This window comes from Anser anser, assembly GCF_964211835.1.
Source record: "Anser anser genome assembly, chromosome: 16".
Lineage (NCBI taxonomy): Eukaryota > Metazoa > Chordata > Aves > Anseriformes > Anatidae > Anser > Anser anser.
This window is the reverse complement of record NC_139737.1, coordinates 1,871,349-1,886,904: the sequence shown is the minus strand read 5'-3', so window position 1 is coordinate 1,886,904 and position 15,556 is coordinate 1,871,349. Positions and strand designations below refer to the sequence as shown.

Genomic DNA, 15,556 nt, shown 5'->3' with positions numbered 1-15,556 from the left:
GCATCTTTTTCTGTGCTGTTGATCCCTCCTGACAGTGCATCTGACTCTAATAACCCCGTAACTCTAATAAATGGAGGCGTTTATACGCGTGGGAAGTCCGGGAGTACGAAAGGACACGATCAGCCCAACGCTTGGGCTGTGTGGCTGTGGTAGGAGGTGGGTGTGTGCCTGGGGTCCCCGTGCTGCGGTGCTGGTGCCCCTGCAGCCCCACACGTGCACGCAGCAGGTCTGCAAACAGCCCAAACCTGAGTGTCCCCATCCCAGGGCTGGAGAGCTCTCCTCTTCTCCCCTAGTCGTAACTCTTGTCTCTTTTGCAGCCGCCAGAGGAGCCAGAGGCGAAGCCAGAGCCCAGCCCCGTAGAAGATTTTGAAAGGACCCCAAGCGGCCGCATCCGTCGCACGTCGGCTCAGGTGGCCGTCTTCCACCTGCAGGAGATAGCAGAGGATGAGCTCGCCAAGGACTGGACCAAGCGGAGGATGAAGGACGACCTGGTACCTGAAACGAAGCGGGTAAGAGGCTTTTATTCCTCCTCGCTTTGAGCTAGCTGTGCGCAGACGTCCTGGCATGGCAGCGAGGCCCCAGGTGGCCGAGGCCTCACGTTCTCGTGTTCGGTGCGTGCAGCGAATTAGCGGAGATGGCAAATTTCTTGCTCAGCGGCCCGCCCAGCACAGGCTGAGCCCCGGAGCTGCCTCCGTGATCTGGAGGCTCCATAAAAGCAGTGGAGAGATCGGGGTCTGGCCCCGAGGATGTCATGGAGGAAGGTCCGTTGTCTGTGGCAAGGTGCAGGCTGACAAGCGAGGAGCACGTGGAGAGAGAGCAGGTCGGGTCTAAAGCAGTCACCTTGACGGAGAGCAAGGACTCCCCAGGCAGAATTTCGTCCCTTCCATCTCTCCTGCTTAATTTCTGGGAGACTCTTCCCAGGAGGAGAGGTGTTGCGCTCTCTTCTCCCCCTCGGTGTTTTCGTTCCTCTTTTCCTCCTTGTTCTTAACTTCGGGTATTTTGTGTCTGAGCTGAGGGAGGGGCCCGGACAGCAGGCCCATGTGCAAGCCGGCGTACAAAGAGCTCGTAAAGGTTTCAGCCCCTGGCGTAGCAGCTCCATGAACTTCTCTTTGTGTTTTTTATGAGGCGTTTCTTGTGTTCGTGGTCTGGTTGTTCAAGTTTCATGCGTGAGCTCCATCCCAGCGCTAAGAAAACAGAATTGCTGTGAGGTCGGTGGGAGCAGATTGGCCACGAAGATGAGAAGGGGGGAGTTAGCCCGGGTCCCAGGTGGCAGATGAGGCTCTCGGGCTGGAGAACGGGGACCTCGAGCCCTGCGCTGGCCCCAGCTGCACCGGGCTTTGCTGCACAGAGGAATTCAGAGGAGGTCAGAGCGCGGCGAGCGAACGCGTGTGGAGCTGCGAGCGTTTTATCCGTGGGCGCGTCTCGCAGCGGCTGTCACGTTCCCTTGACGACACCCTGAAATCTGCTCGGTCCGTGACGTTTTCTCTCTCGAGGCGAGGCGCTGGCAGGAGGCAGGTTCTGCCCGGGGAGGCAGGGGGAGCACGCTGACTTCGGCACGCCCTGCTGGGCCCCCGCGCTGCTCTGCAGGGTAACGTCTGCATCCCCCGGGACTGCTCCGCAGTTAGGAGCTGCTTCGGTTGAGGATACGGAAAAAACGTCCCAGCTCCGAGGGGCTCAAACACGCTGGCAAATACCCGGCTACGAAAATAGCCCCCCAAAATGGCCCTTTCCTCAGAGTCTCAGCCGTGCTGGCAGGACCGCTCCGTGCATCCCTGCGCATCGCCTGGCGCTCCTGCTGAGCACCCACGGTGCTCATCCTTCCGAGGGAGCTGGCAACCCACGGACGCTGGGGCTGCAAAAAGACAAATCCTGCTTAACCGTGACCAGGGCGGGAGGGCGGATGGTTCCCGGAAAAGCTGCCCCCCCCCCCAGCACCTTTTCTTCCCACGAAGAAGTTTCCAGATGCTTGGAGCGTGCTGCCGGGCCCGCAGACCCCCTCACTGGCTTGGACCTCGGGAGAGGTGAGATGTCGGGGGTCAGTGGCAGGTTGCAGCCGCACCTCGCAGCAAGCCCTGGGGATTTGCAGGGCCCCAGAGGGTACCGATGCTTCCAGCTCCGGCCAGTACCGCACTGGGAGCACCCACACCGCTCACCGTTTGCTTCGGAGCAGGACCTGCTCTGTCCCCGAGCTCTCCGGTGACACGCCACCGTCCTAGCAGCCAGCGGGGACGCTGAGGGAGGCGATGAAGAAAGCCACCCCCTGCTCCATCCTTCTCCAAGCACCAAAGCTCTTCCTCGGGGGAGGGCGTGGAGCCCCTCAGCAGCCGGTGGGACGCGGGGGTTGGCAGCATCCTGCCTCGCCCCCATCTCCTCTGGGTGCCCCCCGGCAGGCGCAGCCCCCCTGCGGCCCCCACCACCACCACATTCTGCCCACCGTGGCCGTGCCGCAGCCGGCCCTGGCCGGGCTGGGATGCTGGCTTGGGATCCCGTTGGTGGCCCGCGGTGGGACGCGTTCGCCTTCCCCCGGGAGGATGGATTCCTTCTCACCAAAGCAATGGCATCAGAATAAACGATTGCTGCTCGGATCCCAGGCCATGCAATGCCTCCATTCTGCGCTAACCAAATCCAGCACTTCTAAATATACACTGGAGTCTTATTTTCTCGCTCCGATCTTTATTTGCCTCTGGATAAGCTGAACCAGATGAGGTATTTCACAACGGCCGCTTGCTGAGGATGTCAGATGGGGAAGGGCACACCCCTGCTGCTTTTCTGGGAAAAATCTCCTTTCCAGAAGCTCCGTGAAGACGGTGCCAATCCTCCGACCCTCCTCTGGCCTTTGCTGGAGCCATCCCCTACCTGCAGTAAGGCCCAGCTCCGCCTCCGTGCCTTCAGCCTTTGGGCAGGGGAGTGAGAGGCTGGCAGGTAGGGGGACCCCGTGGTGGAGGTGGCGATGGGCTCCCGGCTCTGCATGGGGGTGCCCTGACCCATTTTTGGAGGCCGGCGTGGGAGAAACAGCCTCCTAGAGCGGAGGGAAGAGGTGAGCAGGGAGAAAACACCTTGGAAATCCGGCTGTTTGATGGGTTGGTGCCTTCGGTGCTCCCCCGTGGAGCAGCTTGTGCTCCCGGAGGTTTTAGGGAAGGATGTCTCATGGTGTCACAAACCCAGCTCCAGCGGGCTCTGGCCGGGTACCACGGTCCTTCCTGCCCTCTCCATGACTTTTTAGGGAACGGTTTGCTTTCCTGCCTGCTCCTGGAGAGCGCTGCCTGCCTGCTCCGCTCACGGCGCTTTGGACTGCTGGGCATTTGATTTACGGCAGCTGGAGGCACGCACCCTGTCCCCCATCCCCTGGGGGTCCGCACGGTGCTGGGGGCCCGGCCGCTCTCCTGCAGGAGCAGGGGCAGAGGTGCTGAGCCCGGCAGGGTCGGAGCCGCCCGGCGGGACGGAAGGGGAGCTCGCAGCGAAGCGCTGGCGCGGGCCAGTCAGCAAGCTCGAGGGCAAAAGTCATCCGCGGGCTTGAGTTTTTTTAAGAAAACCCCAGGCTGGAAGCGGAACGCATTCCTAGACCAGAAAAATCTGGCTCGGGTCTGTCCCCCGCCACAATGGCCCTGCGATCCGGGCAGAAGCCGGCGAGTCCTGGAGCCGGGCTGAGCCCCGAGGGCTCGGCTCCGCGGTGGCCGAGCTGGCTCCTAGCAGGGGGCTCAGGTGAGGGCCCCTCGGGGACCCTTCCTCCTGCCCTGCCCTCGCTCAGGAGCCCTGCCTGGGCCGCAGCTCCCGGCCGTGCTCCGGCTTTGCCTCCCAGGTGAAATCAGCCGCGGTTTGCACGGGGCAGGACCACGGAGAGGTCGCAGCTCCGTGCCCCGCGCTAGGGCCCTCCGTGGTGCAGCGGTTTGGCTCGGACGGGAGGTGTTGGCGTGCGTGGTTCTCGTTTGCTGCGGTGTGTTTTGGGGAAGGGGAGAGCCGTCTAGGGAGCGGAGAGGAGGACTGAAATCGGAAAGTTAAGGAAATAAAAGTGCCAGTCACAGAAAAGAAGCCTTCCCACCCCAGCATCCTTCGACTGTTCCGAGGGGATGGGCCGCGGCCAAAACCAGTTGTAGCTGTTTAATGATTTGGCCCCGAAGATTTTCACTTACAGGCTGTTTGAGGGAAATAAATGGAAGAAAATAAAATATTCCATGCCTGGGGCTCCTTCTTAATAGAGACATAAAGATGGCTTTGACATTCCCAGAACCGCAGCGCCCCAGGAAGACATGGGATTTGCATGTTATTGTGCAGTGCCTGTTGGAGCAGAGCGGGGAGGGATTTTTTTTTATTTTTTTTTCTCCAGAGTGGGAAGCCGGAGCAGCAGAATCCGCATCTCTGAACATCCCCCCCCCCGCCTCCTCCCCGGGGACACGCAGGGGGAGAGGTTGTTGCTGGGGCTGCGTGCGGTTACCATTAATGTTTGCTCATTCATGGGATTGATTGGCTTTTAATTAAGGAGGCCGCTTGGCATCCCAGCTCTCAGTGTCAGTGACAAAAAGAGCCTCCTGTGTTCTCCCCTGGAGGTGGCATTGCCTTCCCGGGGCAGGGGACCGGGGGGGGGGCGGTTGGTGGATGCCCCATCCCAGCGCTTCAAAGGGCTCTGCTGGCATCTTGGCGGCCGCAGAGCATGACAGAGCAGCAGCACGCCGGGGCTTGGGGGATTTTTCCACATCCGTCCTCACCGGCGTCCGTTTTGCAAGTCCCTTCGCCCCTGCCCTTCGCGTGGAGCCTCTCCCCTCTCCTCCCTTCTCCGGCTGCGTGCTGGGGGGCGCGGGGGGGGGACCCTCCGTGCTTGGCACGAAAATGAGCGGAGGGTCCGAGGCCAGCCCGCCCCGGCACAAGCCCTGCAGCCTCCGTGGGAGCTCCCCTGGCAGGGAGCAGGAGGTTTGGGAGCAGCCTGCCGGGGGGGGGGGAGCCACGTTACCCCGACCCAGCCGGACGAAGGCAAATCCGCAGCTTATCAGCACGTTGGAGAAAAATCACAGCTGGGAAAGAAACGCAGCCAGCGGCCTCCCCGCGGCCTCCGAAGGGCGAGCGCTGAGCCCTGGGGGCACGTTGTGAAGGAACAGCCTGGTTTTCGCACCTCGCCGCGAGTGTGGTTTGAGCCTCCTTCCTCTGCGACGAGCAGGGTTACATCGGTGAGCCGGAGGAGCCCCGGCCCAAAAACCGCCCGGGTCCCTGCACCCACCGAGCGAGCGAGGGCTTGGGGACGCGAGCGGCATCCCCTGGTCCTTGCCAAGCTCCTGCTCGCACGATCGCACGGCCAAGGGCGGCTCCAGCGGAAGGAGGAGCAGCCCCGTGTGCCCTGCGGGACTCGCTGCAGCTGCGCCGGCCCTGCAGGTAGGGCCACGCGCCCCGGCGCCGGGCAGGAGGTGCCCACGGACGCGCTTGCGTGTGCTGAACACGCAGAAACGGAGCTGGAAGGGCCCAGCCCGCTATGCTAACCCTCCAAGTCGCTAATAAAGCGGTAATTAAAAGCACTTGGAAGGCGCGGCGCTGCCAGAAGGAGAGGCAGAGACACAAGAGCCTTGCATTGTTCGATGGGCCGTCCCCGTTAACCGGCGGAAGGCAGCCACGGGGGCTCTTCGAGCTTGGCTCTGTCCCCTCTGCCCAGCGTGCGGGTTACGAAATGCGGCCGAGGGGCTGCTCCGACACGAGGCCTGGCCCCGAGCGGCCGTGGGGAGCGTGCCCCAGGAGCGGGAGCCTTCTCTCGTGTCGCTGCCTGGAGGTGGCCGCGGTTCCTGCCCTGCTCTGCCGTCCCCACCGCCCCCCATCCCCGCTGCCCCCTGGCTGGTGGCAGGAGAGCCACCCCCGTGCTGCACAGTGCCCCAGGGGGGGACGTCCCTGGGGGAAGCTTCCCAGCTCGTTTTCGGCCCCGGTTCACTTCTCCAGGGGGGACGGGAGGGAGTCAAAACCCCGTTTGGAGACCAGGGGCTCCCCCACGGGCAGGACCCCGGCGTGCGCCGCTCTGCTAACGGCTTCCCGTTGTTCGCAGCTCAATTACACCCGGCCGGGACTTCCGAAGCTCAACCCGAGGCTGTTGGAAAACTGGAAGAACGAAGTGAAGGAGAAGGGCCACATCAACTGTCCCAACAACGTAAGGACCGCTTCTCCTCCCCGCGCCGGGCTGCTTTCACCCCGCAGGAGGCGGGGGGGGGAATTTCGGGGGCAGAAACCCCCGGTTCTTCTCGGCCCCGGGCACCGAGGCCGCGGCAGTTTTGTTGCTGCTCAGCGCCGGGTTTCAGCTGCTCTCCCCACGCAGCGCGGGCTGGAAGCACGTCCCCTTTCAGTGCTCTCGAGCACGCGGGGGGCTCGGGCATCGCCCCCCCCCTGCGCTGGGTGCTGGGGGGAGGCAGGTCAGCTCGCGCCGCCTGCAGTGGGCTCTGGGGCTGCTTTTGGGGAGCTCCCAGCACCAGCGCAGGGCGCAGGCTGCGTGGTCTGTGCCTAAGAGCCCCTTTATGCACAGAACCTGCTTTTCCCAGAGTAAAGCTGGGGCTGGTTTTAAGTTGTTTCGTTTTTTTTTTTCTTTTTTTTTTTTTCATCCGTGTTTTTTTTATTTTTTAAGCGCTGGGATAGGCAAAGGCCTCCGGGACATGGTGTGTGTGTGCTTCATCTCGCTGTAAAACACAGCCTTGGCCTGAGCTCGCAGGGAGGTGAACTCCACCCTCGTGCTGGGCCATTGATTTATAATGTGAAACAAAGCCTTAGCAATGGGAATTTTGAGCGGGGCTGTTACCGCAAGGCCGGGGGAGACGCACTGGCTAATTAATGTCATACCCAGGCACTTTGAAAAGACGTTGCTCAGAAACTGGTCATGCTGCTGCCCTGGTGATTTCTCTTCTTCGTTAAGCGTCTGCTGTGGCTCCAAGAACTCCTGTAGCCCAGCAGGGCCTCCTGACTGCTCGCAAATGTACGTTTTCCACGGAGACGTTTAGGGGAGACGTTTTTCAGCCCGTTGCAGAGGGATGCGGCCACATGACTCCCATTAGCGCTAATAGGAAACGTGTGACCAGAGCCCTCGGCGTCTCGCACAGCATTAACCTCCTGCTGCTCAGCCTGGACCGGTGGCCTCGCTGGCACAGCAGGCTCCTGGCCACGGGACGGAGGAAGGCCCGGAGGCGAGGGGGGAATGGTGGCCAACCCTCCTCTGTTTCTTTCCGCAGTGCTGCGAAGCCATTTACTCCAGCGTCTCGGGGCTGAAAGCTCACCTGGCCAACTGCACCAAGGTAGGTCCCGCCTGCTGCACCTTCGGCTTGGAGGCGGGGTTGTTCTCGTCCTTCTCTCCCTGCGGCTCGTTTGGAAGAAGCAGGCCAAGGGGCAAAAAGGACGTGGGTTAAAGGATCGCGGCCGCGTTCCTGTGGCCGCCGTTCGGCGCTGAGAGGAGGCGGAAGGTGCTGCGGCCGCTCCCCGGATCCTGCCCGCGGGGCACGGCGGCCGCGCACCGGCCTGCGGCGCCCCGGCTGGAGGCAGTGGGGGGAGGCCCGCTGCGAGGGCCGGCCGGGCCATGCCACTGCCACCGAGTTGTCACCGCTCCGCCTGTTGCTCTGGTCCAGCCGCTCGCCCTCGGCACCGTCCTCCTGGGCAGGATCAAACCCCCAGCCCCGGGGCAGCCGAAGGTGGCGAGGCTGCAGCCCAGCAGACGTCGTGGAGAGCTTTTATCTCTCGGAGCTGAGCCCTCGCCTGTACCAACATCTGACCCAAGGACGACCCACAGCAGCCCCTGCACGGCTCCTGCAGCCCCTGATTTATCCACGGCTGTGGCCAGCACCTCTCCCAGCCAGGCGCTGAGCACCACCGAGAGCCGAGGGTGGCCCGTGCAGAGACCGCAGGGCCGTGGGCAGGCAGAGCGGTGGCACTGCCGAGCGCCGGGGGCTCCGGTGGCCCACAGCCGCCGCAGGAGGAGGGATCGGGAGCTCGGCGTAGGTCCCTCGCCTTGGAACGGAGTGAGCTCGTAAAGCTTTATGCCCTGAAAGGTTTCCAGCTGCGGCTTCCATTGAATGTAGCTTCCAGGAGGCAGCTCCAACACATACCCCGTGGTTATTAAAAACACAAACTCCCGCACTCCTCCAACACGAGCTGGAACATCAACCCCGTAATGAGATCGTTTAGAAAATGGGCTGCAGAGATCCGGCAGAAGAAGCAGAATTTATACAGGATAAAAGCGCAAACGCAGGAGGCTCCAGCAGTTCCTTTGCTAGCGCGCAGAACCGGGCACCCAACAGCAAATGGTTTCTGAGAGAAAACCAGACGTTTTTCTGGCTGGTTCTGCTGTCACTGCTCTGGTGCCAGAAGGTAGCCAGGGCTTGTAGGATCATTTTCTTTAAACGTGCAGCTGCGTTGCCCAGGAGAGGCAAGCCTGGCATAGCCCACGCTAGAGCAAGGTGCTGGGGGTTGGCTTCGGGGGCTGCAGGTCCCAGACCCGCTGGGTCTGCCCACCCCAGCTGCAGACCGTGCTGGTGGCCTCTGCTGCATCGTGTCCCCCGTGTGCTGCCACCACCAGTTCTGCCCTGATTGAGTTTTGCAACGGGTACAAGCACCGCCAAATCCGGCGTAACCCACAGAGTCCCTCCGTAGCTGGCCTCAGCGATCCCTCAAAGAAAACCCTACAGAGCTGGTTAAAACGCATCGGGCGCTACCAAGGGTGGAAGAGGCTCCCGGGCAGTGCCCCGTCCTCGGTGGGGATCGATGAGCTGAGCTGATTTTCGCACGGGTGTTTACGGAGAGCCAGGCCTGCCCGCGTCCTGCCCGTCTCCAAAACGCAAGAGCTCTCTTACTGCAGATTTACAGCCCAGAGCCAGCCACGGAGAAATTCCCACGGCGCTATGTATGTATTGCCTGAGGGGGCCATCCATAAACCCCTCGTCAATAGAGAACACATTATCTCCCCCGGGCCGTGCACTGCGGCAGAGCCGGGCCATCAGTCATCCCCACGGGGGCTCTAATGACAGGAATCCAGCGGGTAGCTGCGGCTCTTTGACAGCGTGAAAGGGAAACGAGGTGAGTGTGTGGGACGTAAATTAGACGAGGGCTCGGTCCCGGTAGATCACAGCTCTGCTGACAGCGAGGGAACGGGGTGTTTGGACACGCGCGGTGCCGGTGCAGCGTGGCAGCCGGTGTGGGTGGTGCGCAGGCACCAAAATTTGGCACTCGCTGCCCTCCGAGCCTGCAGGAGCCGGCACTCGGACGCCCGGGGAGCTTCAGGCTCTGCCCGGGGCTGCCCGCCGATGCTCTGTCTTGCAGGGGGACCACTCGGTGGGCAAGTACCGCTGCCTCCTCTGCCAGAAGGAGTTCAGCTCCGAGAGCGGCGTCAAGTACCACATCATCAAGGCTCACTCGGAGGTAAGAAAGCAGCTGGGGCTGCTCCGGGGCCCTGCTGCCACGCGCCCGCGCTCGGTCTGCCCGTCTCCAGCCACTCTGATCTGCCGGGAGCAGGGCACGGCAGCGCAGCAGCGTTGTGACAGCCTCCGGGCAAGGCGCGGACCTGATGTGCCGGCCTGGCGGGGCCTCACTGCTCCCCTTTGGGTTCCCAAAACCTCCAGGCTGTGTGTCCTGGGGGGGCGATGCCAGCAGGGCATGGGGCAGCTGGGGTTTGGGAAAAGGGGGCGAGAGAGCCCTGGGCTGGTGCGTGCCGTGCCGTGGGGCTGCCCGGGCCGAGGCGGGTCCCTAACCAGCCCCGTTATCACCCCGTGGATGCAGAACTGGTTCCGAACCGCCGCCGAGGCCAGCCGGAAAAAGAAAAGCAGGGACCAGCTTTCTTCCAGCAAGGAGGAGAAAAAGAAAAGCACAAACGGGAAGAAAAGGGGGAGAAAACCCAAGGAGAGGCCTCCGGAAATATCCCCCAAAGGCAGAGAGAGCGTGGCAGCAAAGACTAATCACAAGAAAAGCCCCGAGCGCTGGGAGGGCTCCCGCTGCAGCCCCGCTGGGGACGAGCGCGTCCCCAAGCCCCCGAGCCACCACCGCAAGGGGGGAGCCAGTAAGGTGCCCGAGAAGTGAGAGCTCAGAGACTCGTCTGCGAGGATTCGTTTACAGCCCAGGGTAACAGGGTGGTGGGGAGGTGGGGGGGGGCGCTCCCGGTTTTCTGTCCCCCCTCCTTTCCCTTCCTCTCCCCCCACCCTCCGCTCACTCCCCCCTTTTTACAAAAAAAAAAAAAAAAAGGAAAAAAAAAAAAAGGAAAAGAAAAGAAAACAAAACAAAAAAAAAAAGACCGAAAATACCAATTAACCACTTTAAGCAAATCACGGACCTTGTTTCACACTGGAAAACCAACAGGACCGAGCAAGCTGGACCGTTCTCGCCCCCCCCCCACCCATGTACATACTCCCCACCCCCCCCCGGCCCGACGGGGCCCTGCTGCCGTCCCCCCCCCCCCGGCCCCCTGCCTCCCCTTCTAACCCCGTGTGTGAAACTGGTGACGCTTGAGTGAAAGAAAAGTGCAATAGCAGCAGGGCCCCGGTGGCCTCACCCCAAGCTCCCCCTGCCCTTGCTGAAGCCTTTCCGTGGCCGCAGCCCCCCCCCGGGGGGACGTTCCCAAAGATGCTGGACCCAGGGGAGCAGCCGGGGGGGGTGGGAAGGGACGGGGCGGTGGGGGGGGGACCTGGTGGCACTTTGCCCGCAGCCGGGGGGCCCCGCTCCGTGGTGCCTCAGCTTCGTGGCCGGCTCCGATGGAGCGGTGCAAGGGTTTTTTTTGTTGTTTTTTTGTTTTTTTTTTGTCCCGGCGTGGGGGAAGGAGCAGGGAGGTGGCACGGAGCCAGGAGCCCCTGGGTGCCGCCGTTCCCCGCGTCGGGTGCTGGGGGGGGGGCTCCGGAGGTGCTGAGCACGCACAGACCCCCCGGGTGGCCGCGGGCAGAGGGGTCGCCGGAGGGGTCGTGGGTTTAAGAGAAAGTCGCGGGAGCGCTGCGAGCGGCGAGGGAAGGGCCCAAAGGTGCCCGGCCACGGCGTCGTGTCCCTGCGGGGAGCCGGCACCGGGCGTCTCCAAAGGACTCGCGCGCCGGGCGGCGCGAGCTGCGAACCTCGGGGGGGCCCCATCCTGCCCCCGTCCCGAAGGTGCTGATGGCCCGGGAGAGGGGAGCAGCTGCTGGGGCACCCGGCTCCTTGGCTGGGCCGCGCGGGCGGCCGCAATGGGGACACAGGGTCAGCGTGGAGTGACAATCACGGGTCCTGCCTTCGGGCGAGGCCCAGGCGCGTTGCACCGAGCCCGGCCACGGGGACGGGGAGCGGGAGCCGCCGCGAGGCGCCTCTTCCCCTTCCCTTGCTTTTCTTTTCGTGTCTGTGTTTTCCCGCACCGGTCTCGTCCCAACGCCTCGCTCTGGCCTGGAGGAAAGGGCCCCCGGAGCAAGCGGTGTCCGTCCGCAGACAAAAACCAGGCTACCTCCGTCCTTGGGACACGGGCACGTCCCGCTGCTGCCCCCCAGGGCGCCCGCAGCGCTTTTCTCTTGGCAGTGGGACGGAAAACCTCGGTTCGGGTTTTCCTCCATTCTCTTCCCCTGCCTGGGACTCGGGAAGGTGGTGGCTGGGGAGGAGAGGTTCTGCTTTTTTTTTTTTTTTCTTTTTTTGGTCAGTGAAAATCTCAGCCCTCGGGTTCCTGTGCCGCTCTTCGCAGCCCGGCCTCCACCCGCCGCCGTCTCAGCGCCGTTCCCCCCCCACCAGTTCCGAGGAAGCGTTCGGTAATTAACATCCTTCTCTGCTGATGAATCCTTAGAGCCCTGGGGGGATGACGGGGACAGACATCGATGGCCGAGGCCGGGGCGGCTTCTCTGGGAGCCGGCAGCTGGATGCCAACGCCTGCCTGGCCCCGCGGCGCTGCGGCCGTCCCACGGTGAGGGAACCCTGCCGTTGCCTCGGGCTTCGAAGCAATTAGTGAGAAAGCTTAATTAGTCACGGCGGCTCATCCTGTTTGCTGCTTGCGCTTCGTCCCGTCTCTGTTTTGATGGCATCGCCGGTGCAAATCTGATCTCCGCGGGGCTTGCGAGGAGCTGCAGGACCCGGGGTGTCCGAGGCTCGGTCGGCGGGGACGCGGGGACGTGGGGACGCGGGGACGCGGGGACATGGGGACGCGGGGACGTGGGGACGCTGTCCCACTGTCCCGCGGGTTTTCTCTGCGTTTCAGAGCCTGGTGGGGCTGGGGTTGGGTTTAGCAGTGGCAGGAAAGGGAGAGAGGGCAGAGCTGGGGAGCACACGAGGCTGGCAGGAGCTGGCAGCTCGAGGCACGGAGTTCTGCACCGAGACCCCCGCGTAGGTGCTTCGGGGGGGGGCTCTTCGGGGGGTTTGTGGCTCCAGAAGGGCTGGGAAGCTGGCAGCTTGTGCCGACGTCAGAGCGAGCTGCTGGATCCGAAGATCAGGGCGCTTACTTGGGAGCTAAGCGTGGTTTCCACTTGGCCTGCGACCGTGGGGCCGCTGCGCACCTCGAGGCAGGACGTGCCAAAGCGCGCTCGGGAGCCCAACAAAACCGGAGGGCAGCGCGCGTCCCTGTCCGGGCCCTGCTGAGCCTCGCTTCGGGCAGCCCGTCCCTCCCGGGGGACTCAGGTGATGCTTTTCCTCCTCGCCCAGGTCACGGCAAAAAGCAAGCAAGCTCCAAACCTTCTCTGGGAGGGCCGTAAAGCGCCGGCGGTGCCGCCTGCTAGCGGTGGGGGCGATGCCTAGGAAAGTCCAAAGACTTCCTCCAGGAGGGATTAATCCCTTCTCGTCAGAAATCCGCCTTCCCCGGAGGGACGCGGCTAAAATTGCTGGGAATTTCTTCAGGCCCCTGCAACTCTCAGGCCGGGAGGTGGCATCGGGACGCTGGAGGAGGCTCCTCCGTGTCCTGGCCAGGGCGGGGGCACCCGCACGGCCCCGGCTGCGCCGGTTCCAGGTTCCCCTTGCAATCCCCACTGCCTGCCCCGGGGAATCTCCCCGGGCTCGCCTTCATTAACACGCGATTTATTTGATTCCCATTGATTAAATCGGCACGCGGCGCTTTGCCCAAAGCGAGCCACAGCCCGCAGAGCCTGGGCAGGGGCTGGGCAGGGGGCTGCACTGCGGGGCCGTGCAGGATCCGGCCCGAAGCCTACCCGGAGAGGGGACAGGAGCTGGGCAGGGGGCTGCAGCCCCCACCGCTGGCCCTGCCCCACCACTTCGGGAAGGAAAAACCACCTCCGGAGGTGCAGCTTAGCTTGGCTTGGCGTGCTGGCCACGAGGGATGTTTACGCCTTTCCCCGCACTGCTCCTGCGAGGTGCAGAGGGGAGCCGGGGGGTGTAAGGCAAGCACTTGGCCAGCCCCGAAATTTGGGGCTGTGGGAGGCGAGCAGGGACAGCATCGGGATGCCAGCATCCCAGCCAGGGACCTGGGGGTCTCGGGGCACGCGAGGGGTGCCGCGTGGTGGGGACGGAGGTCCCGGTCCCGGGCTGGCCTCTGCCAGCCTCCGAGCTGGTGGGGAAACTCCTCAAAGCCCCGCGTCCTCGTGAAAGCAGCTCCCCGGTCAGAAGGAAATTTTGATGAGGAATTGAACTCTTCAGGGTTGTTGTTTTTTTTTTCCCTTAGAAGGTTTGGTGTTTTTTTCCCCCCACTAGTCATTACTCGGTGAGGAATACGTTCTCCCACTGCTTTCTTCTCCATAAAGAGCTGCGAAAAGCGTTAACGGCCATAAAAGCATAGGGATATATTTCTTCTCAAGCGTGGCCGCTCTGATGCAGCCGGCGGTGAGGACACGACCCGGCCCTGCACCGGGAGCTCCCGGCTGGGGCTCGGACCCCGAGCGAGATGGGGCTGAAGTGGGAGGCGAGGGGCAGAGCATCCGTGGAAGGAGACGGGTTTGTGCGGCAGCCCCCAGCCTGCTGTGTCCAAGTCTTCAAAGCCAAGTGAGCGCACGTCCCCCGTGTCCCGGGTCCCCCGTGTCCCGGGTCCCTCGTGTCCCGGGTCCACCCGAGCGCCGTCCTCCCACGAGGGCAGAGAGGGCATTTTGCTTTGCTTTGCTTCGCCGTGGGCGTTTTTCTTTCCCTACCTGCCCAAGGGAGGCTCCTCGCCCCTCGCTGCCCACCTCCAAAGCAATAACGGGAATCGCGGCACCTGCCTGCCCCGGGGCGCGCGGTGCCGCCGCTTTGTGCTTGCTGGGTGCCTGAAACCGAACGGGTGGGGGGCAGCAGGGCGGTGGGGCGAGGCTGGCGCAGCGCTGAGCTTGGCCTCGGCCATTTCATCCCCTTTCCTGCTGGGATTTGGAGACGTGGTCGGGCCGGGGAGGTGGCCGACCCGCTGCCCTGGTTGCGCACGGTGTCAGTTTGGGGCTGGGGTGGCACCGGCTGCCCAAATTCATCTTCACGCCGCCCGCACCCGCACATCACCAAGGCAAGGGCTAAACCCTCCGCTTGCTTGGGGCCGGGCGGGCTCTGACCCATCCCTCGCACGGAGCCGGCCCCGAAAACGGCTCCGGCAGCATCCGGCGCCGGAATTTGCCGTGAAACAAACACGGCGCCCCGGCGAGGTCGGCTCCGCACCGGCACGCGTGCCCAGCGCTGCGGGTCCCGGGGTCCCGCCGGGCACCGAGCATCCCCCGGGGCTGGCGCACGTGAACGCCGGGACCGTTTTGTTCTTTTCTTTCTCTCCTCGTGACACCCCTCCCACGGCATATCCGAATGTTTCTCGTCGATGCCAGTTATTAGTGCATAAGTGTATTTTGGGGAAAAAAGCAAAATGGAAAAAAAAAAAAAAAAGAATTTTCAATTTATCACTTGTAACCATATATATAAATATATAAATATATATATTAAAAAGTGTTTATTTGCAAAAAATAAAATTGTTTTAACAGTAAACTATCTTATAATAAACTCCCGATTTGTGACGATCTGTTCTTTTGTTAATCATTGACAAATCCTCAGTTTGAGAGTACTGTAACAAGCAGCTATTAACCACAGCGCCGCTGAGCACCGAGGAGGGATAACTCTATGTACTGTATGTATTAAAAACAGCTGTATCGAATAAATGTTTATTGATTTTTTATTCTTATTATCATCATCGTTATTTCGCAGTTTGGCGTGAGGGTCTGCTGGAAGCGGGCAAGGCGAGCGCTGCCGTTCCCCTCCTGGGTGATGAAATCCCTAACGGGCACGGAGGTTTGCTGCTGAGAAGGGGCTCCCTTGGTTGAGTTTCCTCTGCGTCCAACACCTTAAAATCACCTTAAAACGTTTGCCCCAGCACCCCAAGCCCCGCAGGAGGGGAATGCCCTGCGCCCAATGCTCCCGGAGCCGCCTCTGGAGCTGCGGGGCTGCCATGGGGCAGCTCGGACCCCGCGGGACAGTGCCAGGACTTGCTGCCCCTGCTTTGAGCCGTGTAGGTGGGGATGCGGCGGGCGATCTCCGAGCTCAGCTCCTGCTTTTCCCCCAGGAGCTTTGTGCTGGTGCTTGGAAGCAGAACGCGTCCAGCTGCGACGTTCCCAGCGGCGCGCTGAGGATCGGCTCCATTTTGTCCTTCCTTCGCGCACGGCCGGCCGAGGAAACCCCCAGGGACAGACGGGTTTTGTGCCACTGGCTCAAGCCCTCTGTGTGGCAGAGCAGGGGCCCAGCGGTG

At 62.6% G+C, this 15,556-nt stretch overlaps 1 protein-coding gene across 10 annotated transcripts in view; it reads left to right on the top strand.

The window, feature by feature from the left end:
- Positions 1–14,986, top strand: part of ZNF512B (zinc finger protein 512B) — a 34,084-nt gene extending 19,098 nt beyond the window's left edge. For all 10 annotated transcript variants that reach the window (XM_083801636.1, XM_083801630.1, XM_083801632.1 and 7 more), the window contains 5 exons: positions 318–509; positions 6,017–6,118; positions 7,185–7,247; positions 9,262–9,360; positions 9,718–14,986. In XM_083801636.1, the coding sequence (XP_083657762.1) occupies positions 318–509; positions 6,017–6,118; positions 7,185–7,247; positions 9,262–9,360; positions 9,718–10,014 (753 nt within the window). In that variant the 3' untranslated portion in view covers positions 10,015–14,986. The remainder of the gene's footprint in view (positions 1–317; positions 510–6,016; positions 6,119–7,184; positions 7,248–9,261; positions 9,361–9,717) is intronic.
- The last annotated feature ends 570 nt before the right edge of the window (positions 14,987–15,556 follow it).